Source organism: Natrix helvetica, assembly GCF_964273705.1.
Source record: "Natrix helvetica genome assembly, chromosome: 2".
NCBI lineage: Eukaryota > Metazoa > Chordata > Lepidosauria > Squamata > Natricidae > Natrix > Natrix helvetica.
The window spans coordinates 190,023,693-190,051,356 of NC_138552.1; the positions used below are offsets into that span (position 1 = coordinate 190,023,693).

The following is a 27,664-nucleotide window of genomic DNA, read 5'->3' on the forward strand; positions in this document are numbered from 1 at the left end:
AGAATGGTTCAGCTATAGAAAGGGAGTGAGATAAAAATCATACTATCCTGCTTAACTTTTATTAAAATATTTAAGACAATGAATGATAATAGCAGGATTGGAACAGGTGGAATCAAAAGTGGAGAATGAAATCCAAAAATTTAAATATATGAAATGTACCACCATGGATAACTGGAGAAGGGGGTCAAGAGAAGCAAATGATGAAATGTGCATCACAACATCACAATGCCATTTCACACATTTCTCAGCAACTTGGTTATGAAAGTACTGTACAAAAGGATAGAGCGTGCATTGTGATGCCACAAAACCAGTTTCATCATTTTAACACCTTCATAATCATAAAATTGAAGACGCCTATGGATACCATCCTGTTGATTTAAAGTAAAGAATGATCCTGTTACTTTAAAGCAGGGTTGTCAAACTCCCGGCCCACGGGCTGGATGCATCTCGTGCTAGCTAGCCTCACCCATACCCGGTTTAGCGAATGGGGGAAAAGTCCCAATATGTCATGTGACGCTGCCGTGATGATGTGCTTTAAAGTAAAGAATGATCCTTAAAAAAACAGAATAACACAATAACAGGAATCTTGGAGGTCTTCTAGACCCTCTACTCAAGCAGGAAACCCTATACCATTTGAGACAAAAGGTTGTCCAATCTCTTCTTTAAAATCTCTAGTATTGGAGCACCCACAATTCCTGGAGGCAAGTCATTTCACGGGTTAATTGTTCTGTCAGATAATTTCTTCTTAGTTCTAGGTTGGTTCTCTTGTTGATTAGATTCCATTCATTGCTTCTTGTCCTGCCTTCAGTTGCTTTCAAAAATAGGTTGACTCCCTCTTTTTTGCGGCAGTCCTTCAAATGTTAGAACGCTGCTATCATGTCAACCCTAGTCCTTCTCTTCTCTAGACAAGACATACACAATTCTTGCAACGGTTCTTCATATGCTTTAGCCTTCAATCCCCTGATCATTTTTGTTATCCTTCTGTGCACTCTCTTTAGAATCTCAAAATCTTTTTTATATCATAGCAACCAAAACTGGATGCAATACTGCAAGTGTGGTCTTACCAAGGCATTATAAAGCGGATATTAGCAATTCACACCATCTTGATTCTATTCCTCTGTTAATGCAGTCTAGGACAGTGTTGGTTTTTTGGCAGCTGCAGTGCAAACTTGATGGTGTACTCAGGAGACTGATTTAGGTTTTCCCAAGTCTTCAGTGAATGTGAATGACAAAGCTAATAGAGGATCAAGAAGGATCAGACCTGATCTGGTGCCTGAATTGCTAAGATGCCCATTAAGATAATATTCATAAGTAGGAACTAGTCAATAGTTAAAGGAGCAAATACCTCGAAGGACAGTATTGTAACTGAGGAGGATTTTCAGAGGGTGGGAAAATGGGCAGAAATCACCAAGATAAATTTTAACAGGGACAAAATCCTATATTTGGATAAGAAAAAAAAATCAAAATTACAAGTATAGGATGGAGGTGAAAATTCTATCGGAAGCAATATATATATATATATGAAAAGGATTTGCATTTCTTGGCAGATCACAAGCAGAACACGGGGCAAAAGAAATTTAGTCACACATACAATTCTAACCCAGACAGGATAGAATTGTTCAGTATCATTTCAGAAGAAGAAGCATTGGGTTTGTTTTACAAAGAAACAGATGGAGTTGGACATCAGCAAAAAAAAAAATTCCTAATGTAAGGAATGGACTTTCTTGGGAGATGGTGGACTCTCCTTTTGCTTGAGGTGATTGAACAGAGGTGAGGGTGGATAGCATCTCTCAAGGATGTTAAAGTGGATTTCTGCACTGGGCAGGTTTTGAACTACATGAATTCTCTAAAACTCCCTCCAACCTTGACATTCCATGATCCTATAATTCTTATTTAGTTGGAAAGAAACTCAGCAGATTTTAACAGATTAATGCTGTGTCTCCTTTTTACTTGATAGATATTTGCTTAACCTAGAACAGGATGAACATTTTTTTTTCTTGCCCCAGAAAATGAAAATGAAACTCTGTTCTTCTGAGCAGATATTTTAAAGCTACAAATTTCTTCCTCTTCTCTTAACGGGCTTGTAGAAGTTTCTCTTTCTTGAACAGTAAACACAAATTACAGAGCTGAACTGGACCATCACAGCACCAAATCAAAAGATGAAAAAGTTTCGCCCAGTGCTGGATTTCATGGTCAATCACCAGAATGTCTTGGGCTATGGGGCAGTGTCTCTGCTGACTGCAGGCAGCGAGCGTATCTTTTCTGTGGTGGTGTTCAAATGCCCGTGCAACTCCTGGAATATGTATTATGGTGGTGTGTTTCTGCTGATGCCAGCCCTTATTCTGTTTCTGCTGAGCTTGCTCCTGAGTGTACGTTCTTGGAAGGTGCTTACTGGATGTTGCTCCAAAAGACGACCATGCATATGTCCTCGTGGGAATCGCCTCCAGCGCCACTTAGAAGTGATGGGGCTTGCAATATTTAGAGCTGCCGTGGCTCCTCTCACATGGATTTCTGTGGCCTTGCTGGGAGGAAGTTTCTATGAATGCACTGCTACCGGGAGCCCCATCTTACAGAAATATGTGTGCAAAGGCGAAGGAGAAGAATGCATCAAAAAACTGGTTAAAGTGCCTTGTCTCAGCCCTGACTCTCCTTCTTCTGAACTGGAGAAACTCGCAACCTTTAGAGCTCAATCACAGGTTAGTTTATATGGCTTTTTCCAAGTTGTGTAACAGCCAGATTTCCTAACTTAGAACTCTCCAGGGGTGCTAACTGGACTATTGAAACAGCACCAGGAGCTTTTCTACCAATTTGTTTTGGCAAATATCTCCATTCTTAAATACTTCCATAGCATTGCTTCCCTGGAAGCCTGTTTCATGGCTTTTAGGTACCAGGTTGGGAGCTTTTTGTTTCAGTTGCTTTGATGAGGTTGTCCCATCAGTCAATTATTTAATAGCAAATTAGAGATAACATGATTTTGTCAATTGTTTCCAGCTAGGGAAGCTGTTAAGTGAAGAAATGAGAAAAGTTGCATCTTTTCCTACCAGCAGAGAAATTGATTGCAGTTAGGAGGGGAATTCCTCATTAGCATCAGAGGGAATTTCCTCCCTTTGTGAATTAGAAGGATTTTCCTCTAGCATGCAACTAATAGGGCTATGCAGTAATCTGGATTTGAAGGAGAAAAGGTGATTTGGAGTTCATTCAGGCACATACAGTACATACTCCCTGTCCTTATATCAAACTTCTACTTTCTTGTGGTCCTTCTGGTAGCTCCAGATGTTGTCTCTGTAAGCTTTGGAAATAATGCAGCTGTTTAAGGAAATGCCAATAGCTGCTCTTGATAATTTTCTAATTTATTCTGAAATCATTTCCCCCCTTCAAATCCAGATCACCTTATACAGCCTTAACAATAAGAGATGAAAAGCTATATTACATTTCCATACCTGCTCAAATCCTTTAATTATCCATCTTGTCCCTCCAGTTGTATTGAGAGGCCTCATCTTTACCTCATATCTTTACTTTAATTACTGTATTTTTCAGAATATAAGATTCACTTTTTTCCCTCAAAAAGGAGGCTGAAAATCTGGGTGCATCTTATACACTAAATACAGCAATTTTTGCCTCCTGAAACCCCGCCCCCTTCACCAAAATGGTTGTGCATTGCCTTTAAGGGGCAATGAGTGCTCCTGAGATATGGGGAGAACAGAAATGAGCAAAAGATGGGTTGTTTTTGCTCATTTTTGCTGCCCCCCCAGCCTCTAGGTGAACTCTATAAGCCTACTAAAGGCTATGCATGCCCTTTTTTGACAAAAACAAACCCATTTTTGTGAAAAACGGAGTTTTTGTGAAAAACGGACTGTTTTTGCTCATTTTCCAGGGGCCCACCTGCAGGAGCACTCTACAAGCCTTCTAAAGGCTATTCATGCCCATTTTTTGAAAAAAAAAACCGGACACATTTTCATGAAAAACAGGCCATTTTTGGGAGGTCTGCAGAGTGAAAACACTTTTTTTTAAAAAAATTGCCTCTTCAAAATCTTGGTGCATCGAGAGGCAGGGCTGACCTCATGATGATATGACGTGCAATCTTGAAGCTCCAAGATTGTCATTGATATCTCTGCTGCTGGACGGTCTTTTGGACCTAAACTGTCCCGCAGGGATGGTGATAGAGAAGCGCACATCCTACTGATCCCAGGGACATAGCAAAGTCCCTGTTAAATGTAGGAGAAGCCCGTTTTTCCTGCAACAGAGAAGCAGCCATTAAAGCTGCTGAAAGTTGGGACAGTTCCAGAACAGAAGGAAAGCGGTAGAGAAAATGTCTCAAATTGGTGAGATAAATTTTATTATTAGAGAAGAGAACACCCAAAAAGATCAAAAGTAAAGTTAAAATTGAAGACAGAAGAGGTTAAGCGGTGAGATTAAGCCTGAGTCAAACTTGGTGTGTTATTTTTCTTTAATCTTTTTATTGATGGAATTTTTACAAACGCTTCTTACTTTTTAAACTGGACTGGTTTTTTTCTTCTTCTTTTATTTCTCTTTTTTCAATACTTATTAAGACTTTTTTTTTTCAATGCTCTATTGCATTTTCTTTTTAAGAATTTCATTTTGTTCTCCTTAAGTTTGGAATATAAAGAGGGAAGTAAAAGTAGAGGAAAAGAAGTAACACTACCACTTAGAGGCTTGGAGGCTTAGAAACATTATTTTTCCTTTTTTCCCTTTGAGCATTTGATTTACATTTCAAGGTCTCTGAGCTTATTTATTGAACATGATAGCAGGATGAGCACGGATTGTTTATACAGGTGCTCCTTGGGGGTGCTATCAGTAGCTGGACTGGAGTGAAAGACAAGCTTGACTTGAAAGAGAGAAGATTGCAGTGAACTTGTTTGGAACTTAATAAAAAAGCCTTGGATTTTATATAGTGCAAGTGTTTACTATCTGGAGGAAAAGACCAATTCAGATGATATTGGAACACGAAAAAGAAAAGGAAGTGACTTTGCAGATGATTATGCAAGAAATTAAAAAAATACAAGTAAGAACAGAGATCATTGAAAAGAGAATGGAGAATATTGAACAAAGAACAGGAAAAATAGATGGAAAAATTGAGACTATTTACCAAACGATGATGAAATACGAGGACAGATTTCCAAAAATTGAAGAAAAAGATGAACAAAGAGATAAGAAAATTGGAGATATTGACAGCAGGTTGAGCGTAGTTGAAAAAGACAAGAGTGGAGCGACAGATTAGAATTTTATCTCAGATTCCAGAATATAGAAGAAGAAAAGGGAGAAAATTTGGCAGAAATAATGATAGAAATTCTGGCAGAAACATCAGTGATAACCAAAGGGAAGTTGATGGAAAGAACAGACGAGGGGTTTTGAGTCTTTACAAGATAGGCAGTGAAAAACAAGTTACCAAGAGAAGTCCATATAAGATTTACCAAGAAAACAATTAGAAGACAAATACTACAAATGGCAAGAGATATAAGATTGTACTACTATTGGATGGATACAGGATGATGTAATGAAATGCTATAATAAAAAATAATTTAAATTTAGTTAAACTTAGAATATTACGCATAAAATGAAGTAATAATAGTTATAGTCATATAAATGATTAAAATGATTATATATATATATATATATATATATATATATATATATATATATATATATATATATATATATATATATATATATATATATATATATATATATATATATCCTAGATTGATAATATGAAATTTTATATAACTTGGAAGTGAGGACTATGGAGAGGATACATAAAAGTTTTGTAACCAAAGATAAACAATTTTATACACAACACAATATAAAGATGTAATATTACTGGATGGTTTTGGGATGATGTGATAAAATGTCATAATGTAAATTTATTCTAAACTTAGAATATTTCACATAAAAGGAAGTAATAATGGTTGTAGTCAAATGAATGTTTAATAATGATAATAATTTTATGCATACATATTAGATTGATAATATGAGATTCTATATAAATTGTAAGCAAAGACTGTGGTGAGGGAGCACAAAAGTTTTGTAACCAATCAACACACTGTATGTAACTGGAGGATGGTTTTTATGTTTTATGTCTGTTTATGTTTGTTTAAAAATAAAATAAAAATTAAAAAAATCTTGGTGTGTCTTATACTCCGATGCATCTTATACTCCGAAAAATCCGGTACCTTCTGGGGTTTTGTTTTAGCTATCACATATCTAGGCCTCAAAAATGTAGAGACAAGTGATAATGTGTTGCCTGTTCAGCAGTTCCTGCATTGAACAGGAAGAGATAAATATCAGGAGGTAAGCAACAGTTAAGAAGAAAGGCATTAATCTTTCTCCCTACACGTGCGGGTTTTGAATTTTAGATTGTAATGCAGATCAGCTGCAATATACACCCAGAAGATGGTGTTTAATCTTGAGGTGCCTTGATTGCAAGTATGATTATTATTTTTATGCTTCTTCTAAAGGTATTTGGATGGATTTTGATTGCCAGCATCTTCACAGTGGCCCTTCTTGCCACCTGCATTGCTCGCTGCCGTTCTCCAGTCAGCATCCTTCAACTTGCATTCTGGAAAGTCTACCTGCAGAAGGAGCAACAACTTTTTGATACCATGGCCAAAGAACACGCTTCCAAGTTAGCAGAGAGGAATCTTAAAAGCTTCTTTGATCCCACTGAGTTGCAACCATTTCAGACCCCAAGCGCCAAAGCCTGGGATAACATTTCCTCCTTGTTTGCCTTTAATCCTAAAGACAATTTCTACAGTATGATACATAAATATGTCAGTCAAAAATCTCCTAACAATAGCATTAAGTCTGCGGAAGGAGATATATACCCTGTTTGTTTGCAATTTGTAGATGATACAAATGTTCAAGTCTAAATTTTTTAACAACTGTAACCTGAGAAAATGCCTCAAACAAGAGCCTCCCTAGCCTCATAAAAGTGGAGGGGGAAAACCCCCTTTATGCTTGCAAGAGTTTGTTATTGTAACCTTCTAATAAAAGTAGCATTAGCTTTCATAATTTTTGTTTCCCAGTCTGGTCTACCTTGAAGGGCTGACAAGTATCAAGGCTTTATGTTATGCATTATTTCATTACTTCACTACATGGAGTGTTCATGATACTTGTTTATTTCACCCCCCCCCCCCCATTTCTGCACATGTGCTGTTCATGATTCTTGTTGTCAGGGTTTCCTTTAATAAGAAGTAAAACATCTGCTCTATCATGAAGGACATTTTGTCCCATGTCCTTTCTTTTCCAAATATAGTTTTTATTCAGAATTTTAATTACAATAGTAAAAAATGAACACAAACTAAACTTAGAGAAGGAAATGGAAAGAAAGAAGAAAAATGCACAGGAAAAAGAGAAAAAGAAAGGAAAAAGAAGTATATTATATTGAAAAAGAAAAGAAATATATGAAGAAGTGACTTTTAGCCTTCATTGCAAATGAAATAAATATAATAATTTTTTACCGTCTGAGAGAGAGAGGGAGAGAGAGACAGACAGAGAGACTTATTTTAACTTGGATTAAATAAAGCAGTGATGGCGAACCTTTTTTCGCTCGCGTGCCACAAGTGGGGGAAGCGCAGGGGGGGTTGAGTGCGGGCGTGCCGCACCCATAAGGCAACGCGCGACCCCCCCCAATGCGCATGCGTGCACAACGCGCGACCCCCCCATTTTTACATGCTTTTTTCGCCCTCCCCAGGCTCCAGGGGCTTTATAGGAGCCTGGGGAGGGCGAAAAGAGCCTCCCTCGACCCCCCGGAGACTTCAGGGACCGTCCCTGAAGCCATCGGAGCACTTAAAACCACCCTCTGAGCAAACCGGACTTCCGGGTTGCTCGGAGGCTCGTTTTAAGCGCTCCGAAGGCATCAGGGAAGCCTCGGACGGTCCCTGAAGCCTTCGGAATGCTTAAAACCAACCTCCGAGCAACCCGGAAGTCACTTCCGGTTTGCTCGGAGGGTGGTTTTAAGCGCTCCCAAGGCGTCAGGGAAGCCTCCGGACGGTCCCTGAAGCCTTCGGAGCGCTTAAAACCACCCTCCGAGCAAACCGGACTTCTGAGTTGCTCGGAGGCTCGTTTTAAGCGCTCCGAAGGCATCAGGGAAGCCTCGGACAGTCCCTGAAGCCTTCGGAACGCTTAAAACGACCCTCCGAGCAACCCGGAAGTCCGGTTTGCTTGGAGGGTGGTTTTAAGCGCTCCCAAGGCTTCAGGGACGGTCTCTGAAGCCTCCGGGGGGCGGGGGAGGCTCTTTTTGGGGGGCGGAGAAGGTGAAAAATAGCTTTTAAAAAGGTGAACTCAGCTGGCCAGCGCACGCATGCGCGCTGGCCAGCTGACAGGGCAGCGCCTTGCGTGCCCTGACAAATGGCTTCGCGTGCCACTTGTGGCACGCGTGCCATAGGTTCCCCATCACTGAAATAAAGCAACTTTATATTCCCTCCTTTTACTTCAAACAGTAAAATGAAATATTTACTTCTTAATCTTTAATGCAATCAAATACTGTGATGGAATTTAATTTCTCTTCAATTCTTCTATACTCCATGGCATAGACTTCTTCAAGCTTCTTTTGTAGATTCAATAAGAAAATATTTTCCAGGTCATAGGCCAAGAGGGAAGTAAATCCCAAAGCGCAACAGAAAGGGATCGAGGTTGTCTCCAAAGCAAAGATAGACCTCAGCTCATACCATGCTTCAGATTTTCCAAAATCTTACTGGTCAGGTAGAATAGGAAAAAAAATTGAGTTGGTATCTTAATGTGCATTATGTTAAAAATACTAGTAGTTAACTTTTACTTATTTTTAATTGAACTTGATGTGAATAATTGAAGTGTACAGGTGAATATTTCTCCCACATTTTAAATGTATATTCAGTAGGATTCTCTACATCAAGCCAGTTAAAAGAGTAGCGTGGCAAATAAGTTTAGAATTGCAGTTAATACTTCTTAACAAGTAAGGCCTTTAAAATTGCTATGTAACTTATCAGTAATATTAAAAGAAGGGATATTTAAATACAGTAGGGGGAAAGTCTCTCTTTTACTTTCACTTATACTTTCATCATCATGCTCAAGAGAATATTAAATGAGTTCTCTTAATGTCTTAATTCTCTAAGTAAAGAAAATGGGATTTTCTTATAATTTCTTATTAAAACATGCCATCTAGCTCAAAACGAATTCTTTATTTCAAATATTTTTTTCCCTAGGAGATTTCCTCTCCCAAACCATTGCATTTCTCAAGGATGTCAATTTAGCTTTATTAATGTTTAGAGCAGATTCTTGAATTTGTGGAAATGAAATGATGAAAAAGGTGGATCCGATTTGGTTCTGGGTTCATGGCACCATAAAACTTGAGAACTTCCCCCTCTTATTAGTGTTATTGCAATTTGCTGTGTTCTTTTAATTTTTGTTGAAAAATGGTAGCTTTTTGAAGCGGTGTTCAGGTGTTCTGATTATTAATGACATTGATGTTTATTATTTCAAAGGGCTAACATCATGAATGTTTGTGACTGCCAGTTGTTGCTTGATTTAGCCAACAATATGGGGATGTCACTGTATTTTCCCTAATTTCCCAAAACTTTAACAAAAGACCCCCATCAAGACTTCCAGAATAAAAAGAAATACATTAAAGTTTTAGGAAAGGTCTGAATATTAACATATAATCTAGCATTTCTAAATCTCAGCAACTTTTAATATTTGTGGACTTCAATTCCCAGAATTCCACAAGCCAGATGCTAGCTAGGGACATCTGGGAATTGAAGTCCACAAAAATTAAAGTTGCTGAGATTGAGAAGTATTGCTATGAGACATTCTGGCAATTCAAATTAAATTAAAAAGAGAACACATATAGCAGGACTATTTCTAAAAGAACCCCATAATCTATGATAGGATATAATATTGCTTTTATGACAGGATATCCTTTTCAAATTGTTCATGGGAAAACAAGCTGTGTCTCAGAAAGCACTGAGGTCTTACAAGTCAGTGAATGCTATCATATTGATAGAACAGATTCTTTGCTTCGACAAAAGCATAGATCCGGGATGGCGAACCTACGACATGCATGCCACAGGTGGCACGTGGAGACATTTGTCAGAGCACGCGAGCTGTTGCCCTGTCAGCTGGCCAGGGTGCACGCATGCGCTGGCCAGCTGACTTCAGACTTTTTTTAGGCCATTTTTCACCCTCCCCAGGCTCCAAAGACTTTATAGGAGCCTGGGGAGGGCGAAAACAGCCTCCCCCGCCACCACAGAGGTCCTCCAGAATGAAAAAAATCAGCCCTACGGGCAAACCAGAATTTCAAGAATGGACTTCTGGTTTGCTCATAGGGCCGTTTTTTGCCCTCCAGAGCCTTCAGGGAAGTCTCCGGAAGGCCCCTGAAGGTTCTGGAGGGCTAAAACCACCCCTAGGAGCAAACTGGAAGTCTGTTCCCGAACTTCCAGTTTGCCCGTGGGGCTGTTTTTTTGTGCTCCGCAGGATTCAGGGAAGCTCCTGAAGCCTCCAGAGGGCCTCCGGGGGGGGCAGGGGACTGTTTCGCCCTCCCCAGGCTCCTATAAAGCCTCGGGAGCCTCGAGAGGGCAAAAAAAAAACATGCAAAAGATAGGGGGAGCACTGGTCATGCTCGCATGCGCGCTGGGGGTCACCATTGCATTATGGGTGTGGCATGCCCGCACACGACCCATCTGCGCTCCCCCCCTTTTGGCATGTGAGCCAAAAAAAGTTCGTCATCACTGGCCTAGATACTGGTAGAACTGCAGAAAACCAGAAAAGCCATTTTAATCCCCCAACTAATCCTCCAACTAATTTTGGTAGTTGCATTTTGTAAATCTGCTTGTGCTACTGATGTTGAAATAAGGCAACAAGGAGAGTACTAACCTAACTAAAATAATCTTTCAGCCACACCCTTTCTTTTCCCCCTTTCCTATATTTCATTCTAATATTCATTCCCCCCCTCCCCTACATTTTTCTCTGGTTATCAATTTGTGCATATTTCAGTTATCAGTATTTTTCTTAATAAACCTTTGGTTCGAGAGGCATTTTGGTATGACAACTTCCATATTTAAACTATATCTTTCATTAAACTATGCATTTAGAACTCAAAGATAAATGTTAACCTCTATAAGGTAAAGGTTCCCCTTCACATATGTGCTAGTTGTTCCTGACTCTAGGAGGCAGTGCTCATCTCTGTTTCAAAGCTGAAGAGCCAGCACTGTCCTAAGACGTCTCCGTAGTCATGTGGCCGCCATGACTAAATGCGGAAGGCACACAGAACAATTATCTTCTCACCAAAGGTGGTTCCTATTTTTCTACTTTTTTACATCCTTTCAAACTGCTAGGTTGGGACAGGTAATGGGAGCTCACTCACTAAAGAGGGCAATTGCATACATCCATCCTTCTATATATTGCAAATCAGGACTCTTAGAAATTGAAATTTTCCATAATTTTTTAAAAATAAGACTCCAGGAAGTAGTTTTCAAAACCTATAATTTTTGCTCAGGAAGTCTTTGGGTGGATTATTTGTCAGAAGACATGTTTCTGTTAAAGTTGCATAAATGAAAGCTACATTTCTTAGCTAAATCTTGATCCTCCTTTTGCTCACTAAATGTTATGTCAGAAGAAGACTTTGGTAAACCTCTATCATAAATGAAGGCAATTATTTAACATGTACATTTGCTTTTGAGAGAATGATCTCCAAACAGAAAAATATATTTTACATTCTGAAATAATTTCTCAAGTTCATGCACAATTTGGTTCAGATAATATATTTATATATCTCATTCACCCTTTTCATTTCTTTAAAATTAAACACATCTTAAAATCCAAAGTGTAAAGTAAAATAACAACAACAACAACAACCCAATCGCAAGTCCTTTTATTAACAGAGATAATCCAAGCAGAAGCCAGTTAGAAGCCTGACAAAAGATATGGGCATCATTTTGATGGTAACAAAAGATACAGGCATCATTTTGATGGTAACAAAAGATACAGGCATCATTTTGATGGTAACAAAAGATACGGGCATCATTTTGATGGTAACAAAAGTTACGGGCATCATTTTGATGGTAAGAAATGCAAGAGTCAAAGTGAGGAAGCAGCCTTTGGATCATGTCAGAGAAGCAGTCAGGCATCCTGGGGAGGAAAAGTATTAGGGGCTTATTATGGATTTATTGCATTTTGCTTCCAAAGCATCTTGAACTTATTTTAGGGCTGCATTCTCTTCTTCTACATTGCCTGCCTCATGACATTAATTTGGGGAAGGTATGATTGCAGGGAGCTGTAACCAACATGGCAAGGTTTGGTGGTTGCGTTTAGTCCTGTTTACTACATTTCATGGAATTTCCTTGTCTGGTCTGAGAAAATCCCCTCATGCTGTTCCTCAGGAGCATTATCACTCCTAAGGAAATCTTGTTTTTCTCAGCCTTGCACTGAAATTTACCTCACTGAAACAGATGTAGCACAGCTCCAATATGAAGCATCAGCATGCAAGGATATTTTTCAGGGACCAGATATTTTACAGATATTCAACATCCAGTTCTTGATAATGAATACATTTTGGAACACTACACATTCCCTTGAGGGGGTGGGATTGTATGCTAATTTCTTGTTCCTCCAACAAGCTTGTGGGCATGCATGACCTGGATAGAAAAAAGTGTTTATTTTTAGTCATGTTCTGAGTGGATGGTCCTCCCTGTATTGGAAGGTTTCTCTTTGTAGGCAGCTACTAAGGCTTGGCTGACCTTATGTATATAATTATTTCACATAACCGTTTCATTTATTTCTCTTGTATTTCTTGGTTTCAGCCTTCTTCAAGAATGTAATTCGGATTTCTGTCACATCATCTCCTTTCAGAGTATCTTGAAGGAAAATCACTTCAGCTGCTAGATGTATCTGAAAATAAAAAGTTAAATAGATGTTACAGGGACAAAGGTTCACAATGACAGGAAAGCCATACAATAATGGGGTATTTTATTTATTTGTTAAATATATATTATGAGATTCCAGCAAATAAGGCTTGGAAACAGAATAAAGCTTTTATCTGGTGCTGAAAACACGGGTGAAGATCAAAATGTGATCTATGTATACTGCTAAATACCCATATACTATTGTACTTACTAGTTTTACCTTCGCCTTCCAATTTTTTAGGGCACCATTTCTACACCTCCTATATGAGATCCATTTGCCAATATGATAAATTTAGCTCATATATAGAAATGAAGTGCTTTTAAGTACAAAGGTCAATGACACCATGGACATTCATTCATCATATTTATATAGCCACCTATCTGACAATCAAGTAACTCTGAGAATACAGATATAATGGCTGGGGTAAATCAAAAAGTGTTTTTGTTTGTTTTTGTTTGTTTTTGTGCCTTCAAGTCAGTGTTGACTCCTGGCAAAAGCCTGGACAAGTCCCTGCAGTTTTCTTGGCAAGATTTCAGAAAAGGTTTGTTGCTGCCTTCTTCCTAAGACAGAAAGAGTAACTGGCTGAGTCCAGTTGAGACTAAAACTTAAGCTCTCCTGTTCTACCTTAGCCTCTCAAAAGGTAAAGTACCAGACACAAATCCCCCACACAGAAAACATTTGTACAGAAGGTCTTTGAAAAGCAAGATATAAGCCTAGAACGACAATCAACCTCATCTAGTCTGTTTGCTCAATGCCAAATGGTCAAAAGGCTAATAGCATCTGTAGGAAAATTTGATTGGATTTGCACATGACACCATGACACTTAATATATTTTATTTGTTTTGGGTTTAATGTTTTCAGTGAACCCTGGCAAGTTTTGGTTTATCTAATAAATCATGGGTAACAATTTATGGCTAGAGACATTTATGTACCATAGTGGCTAAGGCATAAGGTCAGAAGCTGAAAGACTCTGAGCCTTAGAAACAAAATCAGCTGAGTGACTTGGGGACAGTCACTCACTCTCATCTCTAGGAAGTGTTAGATACCAGAATCAGTTACAATGGTTTCCACCAAGATCCTCTGTTCCGGGGGAACAGAGATTCAACCTGATTGGTCGAAGGGTCTGACTGCTCCCTATAAAAGGGCTGCTGTCAGACTGAACCTTCGCTGGATTGTACATAGTTGTTCTGTTATAATAAAGAGCTGTTGCTGCCAAAGCCTGAGTGTGTCTTTCCTTTACCCAATCTAACAGGAAGAAAGCAACAGCGAACCACTTCTGAAGATCTTGCCAAGAAAACTGTAAGGACTAATCCAGGCAGTCACCAGCACTGACTTGAAGGCAATGCACAGACACACACACACACAGACACACACACACACACACACACACACACAAACACACAAAACTGTGCACCAGCCAAGGATTACGTGGCTACGTTTATACTATATACTAAACAATAAGCCAATAAGCCATGGTTACAAACCATAATAGGTGATTTTATACACCAGGATGATCCAAAATTATGGTTCAGCATAATCACACAATCAGGCAGATCATGTGCCTCCCGAGGGAATGAAGGTGGGGGACTGACAACAAAGGCCTTACAATGTCACAATGTACACTCCACCTTTTATATAGCTGTTTTACAATGCAAATACCAAATGCTGGAGGTTGTGTCATGATGTCGTGCGTTGTATATTGTCACTAGGGCAGCATCATTGTTAGGAACAAGCAAATATGAGGCTGCTCTGTGGGGACGGCAGAGTAGGAAGAGCCATTTTCTTACCATTTCCAGAGCCCCTCTGATGGTCCCAGACAGCAGGCTGCAATAGCAAAGAGATGATCGACTTGCTGGTAGCTCCTCCACAAAGTCCACTAAGGGATTCTTGGCCAGAATGAGAGAAAACTCATTTCCCATTGCATTGTTGCAAGTCACAGTAGGGGTGACACCCAGATACATCTTAAAAGCAACCTGACAATGAAATGAAAAACGTGTGCCATGTCATCACCGGGTCAAACCATAAATTATCTTAAATAAATTTGGACATTTCTTCTATTTATTACAGGTATGTACCATAATTTTCAATCAATCAAGCAGAATAGAGCAGGAAGGGACCTTGGAGGTCTTCTAGACCAGCCCCCTGCTGAAGCAGGAGACCATGTACCATTTCATACAGGTGGCTGTCCAGTCTCTTCTTAAAAACCTCCTGTTAGGGATGTAAGCTAACAGTTGGGTTACCAATATATAAACCAGGATGGTAGTACTGTTTCTTTAAGTACTGCTGTAATGTGATTGGTTGCTGTTACCTCAAGCAGCCATAAGAGGGAGCCAGAATGACTGTTAGCTCTAGATGCTGATCGGTGAATACTTCTTGTTAGACCTATCGTGAGGTACTGTGTTTTTGCTACTGTTAGCTGCTTTGTGTGCTAAACTGATTATTTGATACTGGACTGTATTCGAAGGATCATTCCTTAACTGAGAACATTGATAACTGACTGACTGAACCGTGTATGACTTGGACTTTAAATTGAACTCTGAATACCTCTATATTTCTACATAGTAAACTACTATATTTTAAACTATTCTGGGTCCCTGTATGTTGGTTTGTGCGAGTTCTTCCATACCACTCTCATTATGCTTCTCTGCACATTCGCTCTCCTAACGGGTAGCTTACTTACTTAACACCTCCAATGATGAAGTACTTCCAATGTCTGAAGGCAAACTGTTCTACTGGTTAATTGTCCTCCCTGTTAGGAAGCTTCTCTTTAATTCCAGTCTGCTTCGCTCCTTGATTCATCCATTGTTTCTTGTCCTGCCCCTGGTGCTTTGGAAAATACGTTGACCCCCCCCCCCCTCTTTGTGGCAGCCTCTCAAATACTGGACTGAGGATTTTCATTAAGGGAACTCCTACATGCCAAGAGGGTGAATGTTTACTGCCTCCTCAGCATGAAGTTGACAACACTTATTTTTTTCATTTGCAATAACTTTAGGGGTGAGGCTGGGGAGTGAGAATTCAGACTGATGCCAATGGGGGCTCTTCTTCTCTGGAGCTCACTCTAGAGTAGCACATGTATGTGATCATTAGGATTTCAGCTGGAAAGAAACTGATTCACAATCTGAATGAAAACAACTCCCCTGGTTATTGTGTAAAAAGAAAAAAGAAATCCAGGCACACATATTGGCTATGTCTGTTTAAAGTCATGCTTCTTTGTGGAGTTCTGCACAAAATAGAAAAAATATGTTTTGTTTTAGCTCTCAAACCCAAACATCCCATCTGGAGTGTTCCATGAAAACATTTTCAGTTTGTTGCACTTTAACAAGACAAAACCTAAACCAGTTTAAGCATTCCATATTCCAGTGAAGCAAATATTGGAACACTTCAAGGAACCTGAGTCAAAAGGAACAATGGGAATAGAGAAAAAGATTCTTATTCCTTTCTTTTCACCACAGGATCACAAGAACAGAGAGGGTAGCAGTTCACACTGAGTGCTACCATTGAATCAGTTTGCAGAAGAATTGGCAGGAAGAAAAAAGGGAGAAAATGATAGTTCCTATCACAGAATCTTTGGTTGATGATCCTTCTTATCTTGCTTCTTTTGCTTCAGAAAATTCTTCCTTTAACTGGGGTTATGCTAATTGAAAAATTGTTAGGAGATACTAGTAGGTTGGCTGTCTTACAAAAAAAAAAAAAACTCATGAAGACTTAATTTTATTAGAAGGTCTCACAGTATCAATTCTAAAACAATTATCTTTCTTAGAACAGGAGAAGATTGTGCAAGAAAATAAATTCTTGTCAGTTCATTAGCACAAAGGGAGTTCCTTTCAGAAATGTTTTAATGTAATATCTTTTTAATCTAAGTTAAACTTGAGTGCCCAAGAAAGTGTAACAGTAGGGATGCATTATGTTTTATATGAAGATTATTATATGAACTATCCTTTTTCAAGTTGATTAAAAATGGTTAGCAATATAGAGTATTCTAAATCTAAAATTCCTATTTAATCAATACTTGATCATGGAAAGTACCATTCTTTTTTCAATCCTTGGTAATAATCTTTTCAGCCAAAAATTAGATGCCTGTCTTAATACATTGGTCAGGACCTCACTGAATTCCACTATGAAATTCTCGCCTGGACTATTGCAATGCTCTCTACGTGGGGCTGCCCTTGAAGAGCACCTGGAGGATTCAGCTGGTCCAGAATGCGGCCGTGCAGGTTATCATGGGGGTACCTAGGTGCTCTCATGTTACACCCCTTTTAGGCGGCCTGCACTGGTTGTCGGTTGTTTTCTGGGTGCGATTCAAGGTACTAATTATGACCTTTAAAGCGCTCCATGGCTTAGGCCCAGGGTACCTGCGAGACCACCTACTGCCACCAGTAGCTCCCACCGTCCAGTGTGATCCCACAGAGTTGGCTTCCTCAGGGTGCCATTGGCCAGACAGTGTCAGCTAGCGACCCCCAGGGGGAGAGCCTTCTCTGTGGGAGCACCTTCCCTCTGGAGTGAGCTGCCCCCAGAGCTTCGTGTAATCCCCAACCTCCGGTCCTTCCGACACGCCCTAAAAAGTTGGCTTTTCCAGCAAGCTGGCCTGGCCTGAATAAAATAAAATAAATGATTGATTTAATTGTTAATTTTAATCTAATTTTTAAAATGTTATTGTTAATATTAATTGATACTCTATCTAATTTCCTTTTTAACTTTTGTAATATGTGTTTTTTTTAATGTTGTACGGTCCTTTGGGAGAAGGGCATTTAAATCCAATAAACAAACAGACAACAAAAAACAATGGACCTCATTTTGACCATGAATACCTTAAGGACTATTGAAAGAATCCTGCTTCTTCTCTCATAGAATAATCTCAGGACAGCAGTTTTAGTTTTTTGGTCAATCAAGTTTGCTTGTGAGTCAGCCACTTTTCCCCCTGAGGTATGAAAGGTCTTACTTGGATACTTAACCATCAATCGTCACATGTATCTTTTAGTCCTTTAGTAAAGATCATAATCTTGGTTGCAAGATAAGATTACAAACTAAACTCTTCATTTATGTGCGGTGGCACAGTGGTTAGAATGCAGTATTGCATTCTAATTCTAATTCAACTGAACCTTTGATTAAAGAGGAAGTTAATTTTATAATATTGGATATATGCTGAAGTTGTCTCTACGATGGTTAGATCAGTTCTTAGTTCCTTAACATCATCTAGACCTCAGTCAGGAAGTTTATGCTCAACACCTAAAAAGCCAGACGTCTAAGGTCTAAGAAGTGACTTATCTTCTTTATTAATGTTACTTCTCCATGATCCACACAGGCCCACATAAGCCAATGGAGCTGTCTGTCATTATTCATCAGCTCTGTGACATGGCTTAGTTATCTTCAGGAACAGGTTTGTATGATTTGGACTTTGATGAAATATAATGAAACCATCTTGGGTCAATAGACATAGCCACAGATCTCTAAACACAACAATATTTGCAGGCTAGCCAGATCAGGTTCATTCTATACAGTATCCAGGGATTTATTTGCTGTTGAAAACTCAGTAGGATCCTATTCTATTAAAAACCATCAGAAAACCATTCTACTGATTTTAAGTCATGGTGGTACTAGACAATCTAAAACAATGTTCAGGGAATGAATTATGCATGAGCTACTTGGGTTGATAGACTTTATGTCTGTGTTGTTGAATAATTTCTAGGTTTGAAGTGAGGCTTTTATACTCTTTGAAGACTTCTTGCTGTCTGCCAAGTTTCTTCAAAATATTTAGGCTCCTCTAAGAATAGAAAACATAGTATGTTGTTTTTATTAATGGCTCAGTGATGGCCACTTTGATGTTCCATCCTAAAGACAATTTTATTTGCTTCTTCTTAGTCTTCTCTTTTGTTTTATTGGAATTGGAATGCAGTGGCTTCTTCTGGTACATTATTTTGGCCACTGTCAAGTTTTCAACACCCATTGAACTCAAATCACCACAACAGGGAAAATTACAAAACCCCAAATAAATCAAAGTAAATAATTAAGCTTTATTTAATGCGGGAAAGAACAGAGCTTAGAAGAATCATAACCAAGGCATTTTCTCATCATGAGTTTAGACCAGTGATGGTGAACATTTCAGCACTGAGTGCCGAAAAGGGAGCGCGCACATGCTCATCTGGGCCACAACCCGGAAGAGGAGCTGGCCAAGGGGCATGCACGTGTTGGAAAATGAACTTCTGGTTTCCAGCGGACCAGCTGGTCTTCTGGTTACTGGTGCGCATGCGCGCACAATGATCAGCTGGCCTGTGCGCATGCTCAAGCTGGAAAACAGAAGACCAGCTCTTCCAATTTCCAGCACTGCCGCATGCATGAAGGCCAGCTGATCATCATGCGCGCATGCGTGCTAGAAACCCGGAAGAGAAACAGGAGATGCCACACGTGTCAGGCAACATGGTTCTATGTGCCACTTCGGGCACATGTACCATAGGTTCACCATCACCATCACCGGCTTAGAAGTTCTTCCCTTGTTCTACAAAGCCCTTTTTCTTAAAAAAAAAAAAAGTCTGTGCTAAAAAGGAGGAAGAGCTCCAGCAAACAGAATGAATTAAAATATAATATTTACAGCAAAATATACAATTTGCTATATCAACAAGTGTGTATACAGAATGCATACACACCTAAGTTAAGAAAGTCAACCAGAGTATAGTGGTTTGCATGTTATAATACTCTCCAAAGTGTCCACAAACAAACAAACAAAATAAAATAAGAGAATGCAGACTCCAAAATATTCAGTGTATGACAAAACCAACATATCAACATAAAAAACTTTGTGGAAAGCTTAGTTATGTTTATATACTCTGTGTATGTTGTTCATACACACCAACAAACCTCAACATACTGGACTAAGCAACAATGACAGGAGGAATAAAAAAAGGCAAGTTTTTCTATGTCAATGCATGTAGTCCTTTTACCCCTTTCCCATATAAAGTGCTGAATATGATTGAATATTTTGCTTTTATATCCCACTGATGATTCTTTTGAAGGCCACACAGACTTAAACTTACCCACACAATGTTCATCTTGTTGTCCATAGTAATCTCTACCAAAATACCCCAACACCAAATAGAAGTGAATTTTGTTAAGCAATGATTTACTGAAATAAATAAAATAAAAATGGCATAGCTAGTGGTGGATTGCTCAAACATAAAGGGACTCTCTCATTACAGGTAGTCCTCCACTTATGACTACAACGGAGTCCAAAATTTATGTTGTTAAGTGAGACATTTGTTAAGTGAGTTTTGCCATCATTAATATAAACCAGTTGCAAAGCCTCCAAATTTTGATCATGTGACCAATGGGATGCTGCAACGGTTGTAAGCGTGTCTTGCTGATGTCACTACATCTCAGGATTTATTCCCCTGCCAGATTTCTGCTTTGGACTCAGAAAAGAGCTATATTAAAAAATAAAATTTACTGAAAAAATAAGGACAAGCCCAAATTTAAAGAGAAAAAACATCAAGTGAGTAGAAATAAGTTTATTATGTTCATGTTGATTTTTTATTTTTTTAATGTACTGTTCTAAATGTTCTTTCTTTTCCTATGCTTTTATTGCAACTATGCACTAGGTCTCTCTTTAAAAAAATGCTTCTGATATATTTGCGCCATAAAAGTTTAAAAATTGGAATACAAATACTCCAAAATCAGCTCAAGGCAAATGCATATAACTGTAAAAACTCTACTAATGTGATTCTTAGGCACATATTTGGAAATTGGACTTGGAAATTGCCTGAAGGCAACTGGTAGAATCACAAAGCTATGATAGCTCTTCCCAATTAAATCTCTTTTCAGATGCTTTGGATTATAACTTCCAAATTTCCCACCAATATTTCCATTAGCTGGCAGTCATGCAAATTAGAGTCTAACAGATGTAAGAAAGGGAGCACAAGAGAGATCTCTTTGAGAGAAAGAAATAAGGACATCTGAAAATATTACTAATGATGAGCAGATAGATGTTTTAATGACAATCTTATTTGGGAAAAGATGGATAGCCCTTCAGTGTTCTATTTTGGAAAAAGAGGTGCAAACAGCTCTCAGAGACCCTTATTCGCTAATAAATGAGTACTGAAGTTTGGGCTTATTCAGTTTCTCTGATTCTCTATAGTAGGGGTGTCAAACTCAAGGCCCATGGGCCAGATGTGGTCAGATCTGGACTGCGGTGCCATCCTGGATGTAAGGGGCCAGTCTGTGTTGCTTTGGCCCAGTCTACCCATGTCACTTTAGGCCAGTGCTTCTCAAATAGTGGGGCGGGCCCCCCAGGGGGGGCGCGAGGCTCCGTAAAGGGGGGCTCAGCTCAAATTATTTTATATATTTTTGTTTTGCAGGTTAAAGTTTTTTTTAATATTGTGTTCCTTTAAATCCTGTGCTCCTTTAAAACTTTTCTGCTACAGTTAATAAAGCTATTCTTTGTTGTAAATTGATCCACATTTCTTTCTTTTTTTATTCTCTTATACGTTAATAAGGATACAGTGTTATGCAGAGGTGTACTTATAACAATTTTATAGACAAATGATACTATTTACAGTCACACAGGGGGCGCGAAATGTTTTCTTCTTCCTGGGGGGGGGGGCATGACAGAAAATAATTGAGAAGCACTGCTTTAGGCCGATATACCTGTGTCGCTTTGGCCCGGTCTACCCAATGAGAAGAGGAAACATCAGGTAAGCATCTCTTCAGCCTGGTCTACCCATGTTGCTTTGGCCGGTCTACCCAATGCCAAGAGGAAACATTGGGTTAGTGTGGCTTCCACCCAGTCTATCAGTGGAACCCAAAGTGGAAACATGCCAGCAGTTTAGGGAGTGGAGTCAAGCTGGCCACATCCACCCAGTCGCCACGCACACCCAGTCGGCCACACCCAGTGAGTGACATCAAGCTGGCCATGCCCACTCAGTCAGCCACGCTCACCCAGCCACCGAGGTCAACCACAGCCCTGATGAGGCCCTCAATGAAATTGAGTTTGACACTCCTGCTCTATAGTAACCTTTACCTTCTTCACATTAAAGCTAACCTTGTGAATCTTTCTTTCTGGGTTATAGTCTGCTGTTAGGGGGTCAGACTGGATATGAAGTAGTAAGAATTTGGTTCAGCTTTGCCAAGTGAAGACGAATCAGCATCTTTGGGTACCTGTGCAATTATGTCTGCAGTTTCAGAAAAGCTGCGGCATTTCTTCACAGCAGAGCGAGCCAAGAAATCTTCAACCAATCTGATGCCGATGTTGTATCCCCTGACCAATGAGAAAAGAGAGAGAGAGAGAAAGGTGAACTTCCTGACAGTTGATGTGAGTATAAAATGGACACATGGCACACATTGTTCCAAACATATGGGCAGGATAAAATTCACAGATAAGAAGCAGTGTATAAATAAGATACCACTGCAAATTTTCTACGAGCAGATTACAATAACAATTTGTTAACAGAGCATTTTGAAACTTTAACCTGGTATTTTTAATTATTATTTTGTTCCTGCTGACTATTTTGTCATTAATATAGTATATAGAAGAGAAGTCAATAATTTGCAAATAAATTTACTAGTTTAAACATTTTGTAGGAGGGCTGTTTTGCAATGGATGGGAACTAATATTGTACTAATGTATAAATCAAAGGGACGTGGTGGCTCAGTGGCTAAGGCACTGAGCTTGTTGATCAGAAAGGTCGGCAGTTCAAATCCGTAATGGAGTGAGCTCCCTTTACTTGTCCCAGCTTCTGCCAACCTAGCAGTCTGAAAGCATGTAAAAAATGCAAGTAGAAAAATAAGAAGCATCTTTGGTGGGAAGGTAACAGTGTTCATTACGCTTTCAGCATTTAGTCTTTCTGGCCACATGGCCATGGAGACTTTTTCGGACAGCACTGGCTCTTCGGCTTTGAAACATAGATGAGCACCGCCCCCTAGAGTTGGGAATCTTTACCTTTATAAATCAGTATTCAGTTAGGGGGATAACATGTGTGTATGTGTTGGAATTTTCCCCCATTTTTAATGCACTTTATAAATGTCTTGATTGTTTTGTGGCTTTTAGTCTATTTTTGGAATTTTTTTTACTTTTGTATTTTAACGTTCTTTTGAATAAAATCAAAAATAGTAGAAAAAAGGCAGGATAAAATTCATAATGTAAATAAAACAATGGGTGATCCATTGGGCGTGCTCCGGTGCACACATGCATGTGCCAGAAACCAAAAGAGCAGCTGGCAATGGCGCACATGCCCAGAGAGGGCTCTGCATGCCACCTCTGGTACGCGTGCCGAAGGTTTGCCATCACGGACTTAGAACTTTCATTAGTTTAAAGGGGTAGAGCCTGAAGATTTTTGCACACTCCTATTGGCCAGATGAAAGCAACACCGATTGGCTTATAGTGATCTCTGAATTTTCGCAGCATTCCGAGCTCAGCAAAATAGAGAGGATTGGATGGTCAGCTTCAAAACAGGTTGGAGAATAGAAACAGAATCCTACAGCCATTTCCCAAGCTGATATCTACACCCAGCTAAACAGATTGAAGAACAGGGAAAAGATAACTAGCTATTTTCCCTCAAATTTGTTCATGCTGCTTCTTGCCCTCTTATACTTACATGCTGTCCAAGTATTTGTTTACATCTTCATCCTTTTCATAATCCTTACACAGTTGGGCAACCAAAGCCCCGTAGGTGAGCACGAAAAGCTCTCTACTCTGTCAATCATAGGAAATACTGAATGAGAATTGAAGAAAAACATACAATATTATATTCCAAGAGCAAGTAGGCTATTTATCTTTGGGGGGGAAAGCAGAGAACCCAGACAGAAGCTAGGTTCATATATAATACAAATGCAAAAAAGTGGTTTTGCTTTATCGCATTGAATGACTGCCCATGATTGTGGCTTGTTAACCAGAGTTTAAGAAAAACCAGAAAAACCAGAAAAAACAACCAACAACCATATCTACCAGTATGAATCCCCCAAATATCCCAGGACTCATGGACAAAAATTAGGATAGCTGCATTAGTCAGTCTGCATACCATGTGATGAGCTGATGCAGAGGATGAAATGGTGGGCAAATGCCAGTCCTACAACATAAAAAGAAGTAAAAGAAGAAGGAGCACAAAAGATCTTGATTTTTTAAAAACATTTTTTTAACTTTTTAAAAAACAGTGTATGATGAATTGAAAAGGCAATTCTCTAACCAAAAGAAAAAAAAATAGCAGTAAACTACTTAGTGAGAAATAATACCAATAAGAAGCACAATGGAATTAAGCTATTAGATGGAGTTAGGAACTAGGTTTACACCAGAATCAGTCGTGTTAAGGCACCAGGCTAGAAACCAGGTGATGGTGAGTTCTAGCCCCATTTAGGCCTGAAAACTGGTCTGGTAACTTGGGCCAGGCACTCTCTGTCAGTCCACTCTCACAGACCTGTTGTTATGGGGAAAATAGGATGAGAATAGCGTGTTAGCTATGTTAGTCACTTTGAGTTATTTATTAAAATTATAAAGATGGGATATGCACATTAATACATAAAATATTTCTGTATAGAATATTGCTTCAAATGCATATTTTCTTTTGGACAATATAATATAGTGCCGTGTTTCTCAATCCCAGCAACTTTAAGATGGATGGACTTTTAAGACCGAGAATTCCCCTGAGCTTGTGAAATAATGCTATAGCCTGAGTTTGCAATGGGTGATATTTGCTTCTATTTGAGAGGGTGGAAAAGACCAAAAATTTAAAAACATTGCCTCTCCTTGTGATGCCACCTAGTGGCCTAGAAAAAAAAATGAAGACCTGTCCAAAATATCAGGAGCTGAATTATTTGAGAGGCAAAATGACAGCATCTTCAATTAAATTTATGCTTAGACCATTCAAATAGAGATGTAGAACATCTATATTGGGAGGCAGGGGGTTGCCTCATTGAAAATTACCTCAGCTGAAAACCAACTCCTTAAAGCAACTTATCATCTTAAAGACAATTCAGTGCCAAACTGATTCAAAGAACTAGAAAAGTTTAAACCTAAAAACAGGTGCAAGTCAGAAAAGTCAAAAAAATATAGACCAATAACATCTTTTTCTTACCCTGATTCTACTTGCACTGGACATGGCTGAGAGATTATATCTTACCCTTTGTACTGTTAAATATATTTTAATGAAATCATAGCACTTGTCATGCATTCATCAAAATATACTACACTTCTAAGATCACATCCTTGTGTAACCAGAACAGAAATTCCTGTGAATCCTTGGCAAAAGGTAGCAAAAAAGGAAGGAAGGGAGGAAGGGAGGGAGGGCTGATATAGGTAGAGAAGGGAAGAAATTATTGCAGGCATCTATGACTATCTATTGCCTCAGATTTTACTAAAAGAGTAGCATGCCAGTCAAAATTCATGAATCCCACTTATTGTTATTATTATTTAGCATCTGATGAGAACATGACTGAACAGGAGTAAACATATACACACAACCCACATAGTTTTATAGAAAACTTCTATGGGGTACGGCAGTGGCCTCTCATAATTGATGAATGCCAAGAGAGAAAGAGAGAAACCCAGACGACACACTATTAAATGAAAAAAGGGGTGAAGAGGGGGAAAAGTGAAAAGTAGTAAAGTATTAATATATAAGTATATGTTCAAAGAATGAGACACAGATGAAAAACAGTTTGGAAATTATAGCGAGGAAAAGGGAAAGGAAAATCGTAAATATAAAGTTAGAACTGGGCTTGCTGGAATACCATCCCGAATATACACCAGATGAAAGAGGGAAAGAGATTACCACAACAATAAAAGAGGAAAGGAAGAGAGGAAGAGGAGAGGAGAAGAGAGGAAAGGATAGGGAAAGAAGAAAGAAGAAAAGAGAGGAAGCCTGGGAGGGACAGGAAGAGAAGGAGAGAGGACAGGAAGGGGAAGAGAGGAATAAGGGACAGGAAGGGGAAGAAGGAAAGGGAAAGGAGAGGAGGAAGGACGGAAGTAGAGAAGGGAGGGAGGGAGAAAAGGAAGGAAAAATGGGGTGATGGTAACATAAAACAGGTGTATGGGACAGTAAGCAAAGAAATCTCCAAATATATACTTTAACTCTTTATATGGAAAAACAAATGTATAAAAGTGATAAAATATAATAAGAGTAATAACTATGAGAATGTATACCTGTAAATGTATGTAAGAGACTACAAATAAAAAACTTTTCCAAAAAAAAATGATGAATACCAGTGGTTTTGTGGGTTTTCTATAGATTCAATTTTGTGGAAAATCATCCTTGCCATAACCACAAGCACTGGAACTGGAAGTATGGTCAAAAAGAGTTCTTTCTTACCACACACCCCATTTAAAAAGTAAACAGTGAAGGCTTCACTAGCATACTGAATTCACCAAATACATTCAATAGGGATAATGAAGAATACCATCTTAAAAGTAGCAAGCATAATAAAGTTTAGTAGCTGCTAGTAGATATACAAACATGCCTTACGATTTTGGAGTTCTCTGATCTTCTATTTGCTGGATGTGCCATTCTAGGACAGTAGGAAGATACCAACAGTTATTATATTCCTTCTGACTTAGATAGCATTTTTCTCTGCTGCTGTGCTTGATTGTTACTCCATTTCTTCCTCAGCCCTGGTCTTATTGCCCTTGCTAAACCCTGGTTGTAATCAACTCTGATGCTACAAGATCCTGCTTCTCCCCCCCCCCCCCCCCGATGCTCCTCCTCTTCTCGGTAAGCCTGAAGTCTTCCAACAGAAATGTGTTTGGCAAGGAATCCGGCTTACTTCAGTAAACAACCTGACTCATATCATTTAACTGATCCATTAAACAAAAACAACTTGCAAATTACATGTAAAATAGCTATCTCTCTGCTTGAAGCCAGCACTGAGGGGATGCTTTCAGAGAGGCTTTTAAACAAGGCTTTGCCTTCTTCGTAATATTTTATGGCAGGGGCAAAGGACAACATTTTCCACTCTCCATCTTTCTTCGCCATTTTCTGAGGTGCTTTTAGGGCAAGCTTTTATGGCACATTTGCCCTAACTTAGTACACAATTTAATGAGGATGTCAGACGAAAGCGCCTTGCATTTGTAAAACCTTGCTTCTTGTGGCCTCGCTTTTTCCATAATCTTTTTCCTAGGTGTCCATCAGAGAAAACAGGGCTCAGTAGAGCTTTAGACCACAAAAACAACTCTTCTTTCCTTTCAATTTCCACTAGAGACAATTCATGACACCCCCCCTTAAGTTATTTCAGAGATATTTCCTTATCAGATTTCCCAATGCCTTCAACAATGGCAGAGCTTTTGACGCACTTGAAAAGTTCTTTAAAATTCAGGGAAATATTCAGAGAGGTATCTGCCTTGAAAATTGCCCACATTTAACTGTATAGCACAATTGACCACCAGGAGTTGACCACGGGGAAAAAAATATATGATTTTTTGTGTTATGTCACAAAATGCTTTATGATCATTTTTATGTCATAAAGTATTGTATAAACATTGCCAAACTTCGACTCTGTGGGAGTCCTGAGTCCTGGATTTTGGAAGCATTCTGTAAGTTTGTTCATTTGACATACCTTGGTTCAAAAAGTTTTGCTCCATGGTACACTGTTTTGCACAATTAAAGATGATAGGAAAGAGAGTATTAGTAGTATATAGATAAATAAAAGCCAGTAAGGAAGGGAAGAGAGGATGATTTTTGACCGGTATCATCAAGGAATTCTCCCTTTGGAATTGCCTAAATTATGGGAGTATAAGATGACACCAGAATGCTGAGGGTTTAACCTTAAGGTTTAGTCTAGGGAGAATTCAGAATTCCCT

The 27,664-nt window shown here is 39.0% G+C and overlaps 2 protein-coding genes across 3 annotated transcripts; one reads left to right on the top strand and one right to left on the bottom strand.

Annotated features, from left to right (window-relative positions):
• The first annotated feature begins 2,019 nt into the window (after positions 1 to 2,019).
• CALHM6 (calcium homeostasis modulator family member 6) lies at positions 2,020 to 7,029 on the top strand. The gene is made up of 2 exons (XM_081944892.1): positions 2,020 to 2,696; positions 6,477 to 7,029. Exons 1-2 carry the CDS (start codon positions 2,160 to 2,162, stop codon positions 6,885 to 6,887), a joined length of 948 nt encoding a protein of 315 aa, XP_081801018.1. The 5' UTR covers positions 2,020 to 2,159; the 3' UTR covers positions 6,888 to 7,029.
• Positions 7,030 to 11,938: 4,909 nt separating this feature from the next.
• Positions 11,939 to 26,497, bottom strand: TRAPPC3L (trafficking protein particle complex subunit 3L). 2 transcript variants are annotated; one of them, XM_081944476.1, is made up of 6 exons: positions 26,334 to 26,497; positions 23,898 to 23,945; positions 23,475 to 23,572; positions 22,039 to 22,138; positions 14,682 to 14,867; positions 11,939 to 12,879 (listed from the first exon to the last, which is right to left on the bottom strand). In XM_081944476.1, the coding sequence occupies exons 1-6, from the start codon at positions 26,373 to 26,375 to the stop codon at positions 12,760 to 12,762; spliced, it is 594 nt and encodes a 197-aa protein (XP_081800602.1). In that variant the 5' UTR covers positions 26,376 to 26,497; the 3' UTR covers positions 11,939 to 12,759. The 2 variants fall into 2 exon arrangements, with proteins under 2 accessions (XP_081800602.1, XP_081800603.1); XM_081944477.1 differs by lacking the exon at positions 23,898 to 23,945.
• Between the last annotated feature and the right edge of the window lie 1,167 nt (positions 26,498 to 27,664).